Below are 9,438 nucleotides of genomic sequence, written 5' to 3' on the forward strand. Positions count from 1 at the left end.
TGCGCTTTACACAATTGATGTGTGTATGGATTGGGATAACAGTTGTATGAGCCCCTAATAAAATGTTAAAAAAAAAAAAAGAGTTGTACAATCATCACCACCATCAATTTCATGGGACACCAGTTTGATTTCCTTGCCTCTATCCTATTTATACTTCTTAGCAGTATGTGAAATAAATAGGTCCTAAACTAACGTATGAAACAATATATATAATTTCAGGGGTTTTGAGCCACTTGAAAGAGACCTTTACCCACACTCCCAGTTACGATATGAGCCCTGCCATGCTCAGCGTGCTCCTCAGAATGATGCTCGCCCAGGCCCAAGAATGTGTGTTTGAGAAAATCAGCCTTCCCGGAATCCAGAACGAATTCTTCATGCTGGTGAAGGTGGCACAAGAGGCTGCCAAGGTGAGCACTTCCTGGCTCCGGAGTCTTATTAAGGGCCCTTAGGCGGGCTGCCCTGTTGCAGGAGTACCAGAGGCAGAGGGGCCTCCCGAGGCAGGTTCTCTCCATGACTTGGGCAGCGTGCCCACCTCAGCTGGAGTAGCTGGTTTGTGTTTTCTTGGCCAGTGCTGGTGTTTCAGCATGGATCACTGATTCCATCTGCAGCTCTGTCTACAAGCTGGCATCATGAAGTAGCCAGTCCCCCATCCGCTCTGCACTGACAGCACCCAGGGTGCCTTGGAGCTGCTCCCAGACTCTGGGGCAGCCTCTGGCAGGGGCTGAACGGGCTCTTACTCTCCAGTCCCTGCAGCTCTCTGAACCCCGGGCCAGGCTCCTCCACATTATTCCATCTCTTGTCTCTTTCAGGTGGGGGAGGTCTACCAGCAGCTGCACACCGCCATGAGCCAGGAACCAGTGAAGGAGAATGTCCCCTACTCCTGGGCTAGTTTGGCCTGCGTGAAGGCCAACCACTACACAGCCCTGGCCCACTACTTCGCAGCCACCTTGCTCATTGACCATGAGTGTAAGAACTGGGGTTGGGGCTTTCTGAGCCAAGCGAGAGCTGTTGGCCTGCCATGGAGGAGCTGCTCCCGGCCTGAGGGTGGGCAGAGGGTGGGCTTATGCACAGCTGCCAGGGTCATCCCCATGTGCAGCAGAGCTGTGCATCACTGTCCACTGGGTTTTCAACGGCCAGTATTTTGGAAGTGCCTAGCCATGTATTTCTTTTTAAAAGCCTCGGACTTCCAAAAAGCCACTGCCACTGATTCCTTCTGACTTTGTGACCCTGCACAGGGTCTCCATGGCTGTACATCTCTATGGGAGCAGACGGTCACTTCTTTCTCCTGGAGACCAATACTCACCTGACAGCATCACCAGGGCTAATCAAGGTTCTATGGCGGGGATGTTAAGCATTGGGTGGCTAACTGCAAGGTCAGCAGTTCTAAACCACCAGCTGCTCTGCAGGAGAAAGATGAGGCTTTCTGCTTCCATAAAGATTAGTCTTGGTAGCTCACAGCAGCAGTTCAACCCTGTCCTGTAGGGCTGCTCTGAGGTGGTATCGACTCGATGGGGTGAGTGAGGGGGAAAAGAGGGGAGGGATAGCATTAATTCTGCCTGGGCTATAGCATCACTCACTCCCTGTCATGAGCCAATTCTGACTCATAGCAATCCCGCAGGGCAGGGTGGACCTGCCACTGTGAGTTTCTAAGACTAACTTTTTACAAGGGTAGAAAATCTGTCTCTCTCCCAAACTGCTGACTGTGGTTAACAGTCCACCGCACCACTAGGGTTCCAGGATGTAATATAGAGGTGACTACTGATCTGGAATGTAGAACAGCCCAAGGTGGAACTGTGGGCTAAGCATTGAACTACTAACCACAACGTCAGTGGTTCAGACCCACCAAACACTTCGTAGGAGTCCAGGTGAAGCTGTCTGCTCCTATAAAGAGTTACAGCCTTAGAAACTCACAGGGGCAGTTCTACCCTGAGCCATAGGGCCACCTTGACGGCAGTAGATTTGGTGGCTTTAGAACAGGCCAGCATTAGGGTGAGACAAGTGAGGCACTTGCCTCAGGCTGTTTGTGATGGAGAATAATGTCTGTCTTTGCTGTAGAACCCTCGCCACATCTCCACCCCCCAGACAGAAACCCTGTCCCCTTTAAGCAGGCACTCCCCACTCCTCTCTCCGTCTGGTCACCTCTCACCTGCTTTACTGGCACTCTGAATTTGTATACATAAATAACATTTTAATGCTTTACAAACAATTCTGATGCTCAGTAATCACTCACAGTGCTGTGCTGAGGCCATGCGGGCCCCCTGAGGTAGAAAGACATTTTGTTCATTGTGACGAGGAATGGTGGTAATTCTTTTTGATATCTTAAAAACAACACCAGCATAGTGTGTGTGTCTGGCCCGATGACTGAGCTTTTGGACGCCTCCTTCCATCGGAGCCTGAGGTAATGCTCCCCTGGCCTGCCGCTCGCCCTGCCCACAGGTCTGGAGGAGGGGTGGCATTCGTGGTGTCTAGTATTCATGAGGGGCACCCCCAGAGTAAGTCAAAGGGCAGACTCTGGAGCCTGACTCCCTGAGTTCACATCTCACCTCTGCCTTTTGTCACTTGCTGTCTGCGTCCATAAAGATTTATAGTCTTGGAAACCTCTGCAGAGGGTGACCGTGAGTCAGAACCTGCTGTGACAGTGGGATGGTTTGTATGATCATGAGCAACTTCCTTAGCCTCAGTGCCTCAGTTTCCTCTTCGGGAAAACAAGGCGATGAACAGAAGAGGATGATGGGAACCACCACAGCTGCCAGTGTTTGTCTGAGGGTGTCAACTGCTACTCATGGTATTGTGACCGCGTCAGTCAGGGGCATGAGACACGTAAACAGACGCCCGGTGCCCTGCAGACACACAAAACCGGGCAGCCTTGGGTTCTGCTTTGCGGTCAGCGAGGTGATCTTGGAATTGGGTGTTGAGCCCTGAGCTGGGATTTTCCGTTTGAACAAGGAGGGAAAGGACAGCTGAGAGCAGAGGAAACTGTCAGAGCACAGGGCGTTGGTCGGGCGGGAAGATGAAGGGGGAGCTGTTACTGGGAAGGAGGTGACCGGCGGTGTCCAAGCAGAGCAGGAACCGGATAAGGTCTTTGTTGGAAGGTTACATCAGGCAGAAGCCCGGGAGAAAGGGAGGGAGCGTGCAGAGACTTGGGTCTCTACAACTCAGAAAACTAGAGTGCACCTGTTCCTGAGCCCGGGGTCCCCGGGGCTAGAGGCTTGTCGGCTAGATTGCCTGGGGGGTGTCCTGCGCGGAAGCAACCCATTTTCTGAAGTGCTTAGTAAAGCTGTCACTTGAGCCAGAAGAAAGGAGCCCAGGGTTGTGTGGAAAGAGAAGTCTGTGATGCCATGTCCGCGTGAGGGCCTCACCTGCGGCTTTTGTTGCAGTGAAGCCCGGTGCAGATGTGGACCACCAGGAGAAATGCCTGTCCCAGCTCTACAACCACATGCCCGAGGGGCTGACCCCCTTGGCCACACTGAAGAACGGACCCCAGCGCAGACAACTGGGTATGTGTCAACCCCGGAAGCTGGGCTAGGGCTGGCTCTCCACAGAGTGAGCCTCCTGAGTGTTCGTGCACCCTGAAGCTGACCAGAGTCCCTGAGGTCACGCTGGATGCCACACCTCGGAGGTCCATCCTTCTCTAGCCTCCAAGGGCTTTCAGAGCTGTGTTTTCCTGGGTGCCTCCAGGCCCAGGCATCCCGCTGGAAAGCCAGGGCCTTGATGAGCACCCAATGCCCTAATGGGCTACAGAATGGCCCTCGGAAGGACACATTGCTTATTTTCTTACCGACAGCTTCACCAGCAGTTATGAATTACCCTAGTGCGTCTTTGCCATGCCTCAAGGCAGATAACTTCCCATCGCAAAACCAGAATCCCGCCACCTTCCTCTCCTACATCCCTTTCCCCTTCTCCCTCCCATCCCTGTGGTGGCAACTTTATCCTGGAGGAGCTCAGGCCGGAAACACTGGTGTCACCCCCGTGTCTCACCTCCATTTGAGGCTTACAACGCAAACCCCACCACTCTTAACCTACCACCCTCACGAGCCGCACGCACTGAACAAACAGTGGCTAACGGAAGGCACCGCAACCCTGCCAGGCACATGGTTCTTGGGTCCGTTTAGCAGTTAAGGAAACAGGCAATGGGAGGTCTGCAGTTGCCCACCTTGTGCTGTGGCTTCAAGGCTAGTCACCCTTCACAATCTCTCTCTCCTCTTAGCTGGTCTGTCAGCTCCTTCATGGTCTGTTCCCAAGAGCCATATCCTATCAGCTCTCTGCTCAAACTCTACTGGGCTCCTATCTCACCCACAGTGTGAGAGTCTTCACCCTGTACCTGGCAGGCCAGGCCTAACATGCCCAACTCCCTTCTGCCCTCATGCCCTGTCCTTCTCTCCTGCTCTTCCTCCTTCCGGCCACACCCAGCCCTTTGTATGTGAACACCTGGTGCCATAAAGCTACCTGATCAGAAAAGCTACCTGGTCACCCACTGGAGATTAACCACCCCCATCCCCCGTCGTCTTCTCAGCTTGATTTTCCTCTGTTACCTTCACTGCCACAAAACCAGTACGCAGCTGGTTGCTTGTTACTGATGTATTTCCACCTGTTGGCATACACATTCCATAAACAGAGGGCTTTGAGAAAAGAAACCCACCATTTTATATTTCATTACTTTACTTTTTAATAAGTTTGAAGCATCACTTGGACTCTAGATTGAATGGCCTTAGCAGGGAAGTTGCCAGGGAGTCTGGTTTGGGCCGCTGTTTCCACGGGTGTTAGTACCCCTACCTCCCGGCCTACTCTGGTTCTGTTAGGCTTGCCACCAGCATCCCCTGTGCTGCTCTGTGCTTTGTACACAGGAGCGCATGTCTTGCCTAACCAGAGTTCGTTTTGTCTCTCAGCCCGTGTGTAGCTAGCAGAGATGGCCCTGGGCCCCCCATACTTCCCTGTGTAGAAGTCTTGTTCCCAGCAGGACTCCACAGGCTCCAAGGGAAAGAGGAGGGGCTGGAGCCTGCCCCTGACTGTTTCTCTTCCCACCCTGAATCTCGGGCGAATCCTTGTTGAGTGAATGAGTGAAAAGCCTCACTGACCCGAGTGAGCCCAGACTACATTCACCGACAGAGAAGGCCCACCGCCCGGGCTGGACCCTTGGGGGCATTGGGGGTTCTCAGTCATCTTTGCGTGGGCGGTGATGGTGTCCTGTCCCCTGGCAGGAAAGTCGCACCTGCGGCAGGCCCTGGAGCACCACGAGGAGTCCGTGCGGGGGGCCAGCCTGTGCATGAAGCTGCGCAACATCGAGGTGCTCCAGGAGGTGCTCTCGGCAGCCCACCAGCGTTCACGGCTCAAGTGCTCTCAGCACCAAGAGGATGAGGACTTGTTCAACCTGATTGCTGCTCCTGATGTTGTTTGTGAGTGACGGGGTGGCCTGCCCGGTGCCGGGACGCCCATGCGTGTTCTGAGTGTGCCCATGTGTAGGGTGACCAGATTTTAACATTGGTAAAGCGGGACACCATTGATAAAACTCATATCCTGGCGAAATAGCCACATGGCAGCTGAAAACCATACACCCTAGCTTGTCGTGCATTCTTTCCAAAAATCAGGACTTTTTAAAAATGCCGCGGGACGCTGGACAAATTATTAAAAATCGGAACTGTCCTGCCAAAAGCGGGACGTCTGGTCACCTTACACCACGTGGGAGGCAGTATGCTCTGTGCAGACCCGGGTTTGCTCATCCTGCAGGGGGTGGGCATGGGCACTATAGAGGCAGTGAGCTGGGCACCACACTAGCTCTGGAGTCTTCCTCTCCTGAACCCCAAACACGGAGATTAGAGGTCTTTGTCTGCACTGTCCCCTTGGCAGCATCTTGTGTCCTGGACACACCACCATCTTGGTTCCAGGCCAGCTCCAAGCCCAAGCCCTCCCTTGGCATCCCCTGTGCTGCCCGTTTTAATTGCTCTTTCCCAGCCATTCCTCCTGGCACTCTCTAGGACTCTTCGGCAAACATTTCCCTAAAACCCCCCTGGGTCATGTCTACCATCGCCTCTCGGGAGAAGCCTCCTGAGGATTCACCATTAGCCATGCTGTCTTTGTTAGGCTCCACACCCACCCACGACTGCAGCTGCCTTTCCGCCATGTCTCTTTGTCTGGGTCAAGAGGAAGGACAAGGAGCGAGGGAAAATCTGGCGCTCTCTTCCCTCCCGAGAGAGGACGGCGGCCCCCAGCTCAAGGATAACTTTCATTTGCAGAGTATGAATGCTGTGCCCTCTCATTTTCTCTTCTAGCCAAAACTGAGCAGGAAGTGGAAGCGATTCTGCCCCAGTTCTCCAAGGTGACAGTGACAGACTTCTTCCAGAAGCTGGTACGTGAAATAAACATTCCACAATGATTTCGTAATGGCCTAGCCCAGGGGTTGGCAAGTGTCTGTTCCTCACAACAATTCACAAATTATACAAGAGCCATCAATATATTTTTACCAACAAATGAAATCCCCACGATCTGAATAGTGTCATTTAAAACTTTTCAAATTTACTTCCAAGTCACATGTATGTACTGAAAGGGCTGTATATGACTCAAGAGCTGCAGTTTGCCCACCCCTGCCCGAGCCCAAACCCACTGCCATTGAATCAGATTCATGGAGACTCTTTAGAGCAGTGGTTCTCAACCTTCCTAATTCCGCGACCTTTTAATACAGTTCCTCATGTGGTGGTGACCCCCCAACCATAGCATTATTTTTGTTGCTACTTCATAACTGTAATTTTGCTTCTGTTATGAATTGGGCGACCCCTGTGAGAGGGTCCTTTGACCCTCAAAGGGGTTGCGACCCACAGGTTGAGAACCGCTGCGTTAGAGTGTTTCCAAGCCTGTGAGTTTATATGGGAGCAGACAGCCTCAGCGCCCTCCCATGGAGCAGCTAGTAGGTTTGAGCCACCACTTTCTGGTTAGCAACCCAACCCTGGAACCCCCAGAGCTCATCATGACCTCAAGGGGCAGCTTTTAACTCCGGTCAGTTTTTGTGTGAATGCTGAAGCACCATATTATCCTAGGGGGTCACGTCATGGGACTCTGGGCAAGATCGGGCGAGATCTTCAAGGCCACAGGCAACGTGTTGAGTCATCCTTCAAAACCTCACAGCTAATGCATACTCTGTTCCCAAGGGCCCTCTGACCGTGTTTTCGGCTAACAAGAGATGGACACCTCCTCGAAGCATCCATTTCCTCACAGAAGAAGGGGACTTGGGGTTCACCTTGAGAGGAAATGCCCCAGTGCAAGTTCACTTCCTCGATCCCTATTGCTCTGCAGCCGTAAGTGTGCACCAGTTGAGATTCCTGTCAAAACTCGCTGGCCTCTGCAGGGAGTCAAGAGTGCAGCCCAACCAGATAGGGGCGTCCAAGAGTTTGTGGGGAAGAGGAATAGATAGGTATGGAACCTGGCAGCCCTACCCAAAGGCAAGTTCGGCAGGGCCAGGCATGCAGAGGCCTGGACATGGGCAGCAGAGGGGTGAGACATGGGGTGATGTGTTGAGGGGATTGCAATGAATGGAATGAAGCAAAATATGTATGCATTGTGGGATGTAAACTGATGTTCTACGGTAAACCTTCACCCACCTCACAATTAATGAAAAAGGTAGTGGAGTTTTCCATGAGCTTTTGGAAGCCCCTGTGACTGTGCCTGAGTGGTTGAGTGAGGCCGTTCCTGAAGCCGGTTCGTTTCACAGTCCCGTTTTATGTGCCCAAAGAGAAGACATTTTTAATGTCTGCCTTCTGGAAACAAGCATTTGCCAATGTCTCTTTTGCCGGGGGCCTAGGAACTGGGTGACTGGGGATGTGAATGAACAAACTGTTGCCCTTTATTTAAATGCGGCTTTTGTAGGTGGAAGGAGCCAAGGAAGGAGATTACATTGTCTCTATTCAAGATGTGGATTGTAAGTGGCTGACGGTGAGTGAGGTTATGAAACTGCTGAGGCGCTTTGGCGAGGACCGCATCGAGATGAAGGTTGTGAGTGCCCTGGACTCCACATCGTCCATGGTGAGTGCCTTTGGACCCCCGGCAAGCAGCGGTGATGTGGAGGGCCTCTGCTTCTCCCCGGAGCCTGTCACATGCCACAACATGGCAGCCCTCTGTGCTTGTAAGCACTGGGATGTGCTTCGCTGGGGCATAGAGCTGGTGCTCGTTGCCTGGCTGTGTCTCATGGTCACTGTGTGCACAATGGGATGTTGAAACATGGCCCAGTCCCATGCCATCCCCATCCCCCTGCCCAGTTGTGGGTTGGGATATTGTAATCCAGGTTTTCAGGTCTGATTTTTCAGAAGTAGACTGCCAGGCCTTTCTTTCTACACCAGCGACACGCGGTCCTCCACAGACACCTGGATGGTGGCTGTGCGTGGGGTGCTTTCACCAGGGAATGTGGTGCCTGCTCGAGGCTTGGGGCCCAGGTCAGCGTTTTAAGGGAAGTAGTCAGCGTGGCAAATGCCCTCCAGGAATGTGTCATTTGGGGATGTGGGCCTGGGGGGTCCCGAGGGTGGGATGTCACTTGAGGTAACATTTTGCCAGGTGAGTGGAGGAGGAAGAGAACTGGGGTCTGTAAGGGAGTGGTTAGTGATGCACTGGGCTGGGGAGGGCAATATTGGTACAACTTGATGGGCTGCAGTCCACCTCCAGGATGATTTTGCTTTTAGTGGACTGCCCAGTATAGCACGTTGGAATTAGTGGTGGTATAGTGGTTTTGTGTTGGCCTGCAGTCCACATGGTCAGCAGTTTGAAACTACCAGCAGCTCCGAGGGAGAAAGACTGGACTTTCTACTCCTGTAGATAGCTACAGTGTCGGGAAGCTACAGAGGTCGCTGTGAGTCAACATGGACTCCTGGCAGTGAGCTGTATAGAAAGGGGCAAGACAGACATCCTCATCCAAAGGAGACAAACTGAAGTGGGGTATTTTATTGTGATGTCCCTCTCATAAAACAGAGGGCTAAGCACTCAGCCAGTAAGAGACAGGTTGACCCTTCAAACCTCCCCACTCACCAGTTGCTCTGCAGGAAGTCTGGCAGTCTTCTCCCGGTAGGATTACAGCCGAGGCAGCCCCGTGGGGTCCTTCTAATGTGTTCCATAGGATCTCCGTGAGTCAGCATCACCTTGACAGCACACTGCCACTCCCTTGATTGCTGCGGAACTCAAGTTCCTCTTCAGATTTACGCATGAGTCCCGGGACCCGCTTTAGAGAAAGTGTTCACATATTTACACACACAGTCTGACTGTAGGGCCTGAAACAGAGATGCTCAGTGCACATAGGCGGAGTCAGCGTCAGTGCTAGGCAGATGGGAGAAGCAGGTCCTCGCCCTGCACGCCAGTGCTTGTGGAGCAAGTGTCCGTGGGCTCCTGTGGAGCCGACACGGCCCTTTCGAGCTTGGGTCACCGTCTCCTCACTGCGGGAGCTGTGAAGAGAATGCGGTTGGTCTC

At 52.9% G+C, this 9,438-nt stretch overlaps 1 protein-coding gene across 1 annotated transcript in view; it reads left to right on the forward strand.

The window, feature by feature from the left end:
* The window catches only part of RHPN2 (rhophilin Rho GTPase binding protein 2), a 66,828-nt gene that overhangs the window by 52,871 nt on the left and 4,519 nt on the right, over nucleotides 1–9,438 (forward strand). The window contains exons 8-14 of the mRNA XM_004704718.2: nucleotides 220–407; nucleotides 810–966; nucleotides 3,378–3,497; nucleotides 5,199–5,393; nucleotides 6,267–6,343; nucleotides 7,140–7,286; nucleotides 7,855–8,010. Coding sequence (XP_004704775.1) covers nucleotides 220–407; nucleotides 810–966; nucleotides 3,378–3,497; nucleotides 5,199–5,393; nucleotides 6,267–6,343; nucleotides 7,140–7,286; nucleotides 7,855–8,010 — 1,040 coding nt within the window. The remainder of the gene's footprint in view (nucleotides 1–219; nucleotides 408–809; nucleotides 967–3,377; nucleotides 3,498–5,198; nucleotides 5,394–6,266; nucleotides 6,344–7,139; nucleotides 7,287–7,854; nucleotides 8,011–9,438) is intronic.

Source organism: Echinops telfairi, unplaced genomic scaffold (genome assembly GCF_000313985.2).
Source record: "Echinops telfairi isolate 266 unplaced genomic scaffold, ASM31398v2 ScPeMD7_2291;HRSCAF=2852, whole genome shotgun sequence".
NCBI lineage: Eukaryota > Metazoa > Chordata > Mammalia > Afrosoricida > Tenrecidae > Echinops > Echinops telfairi.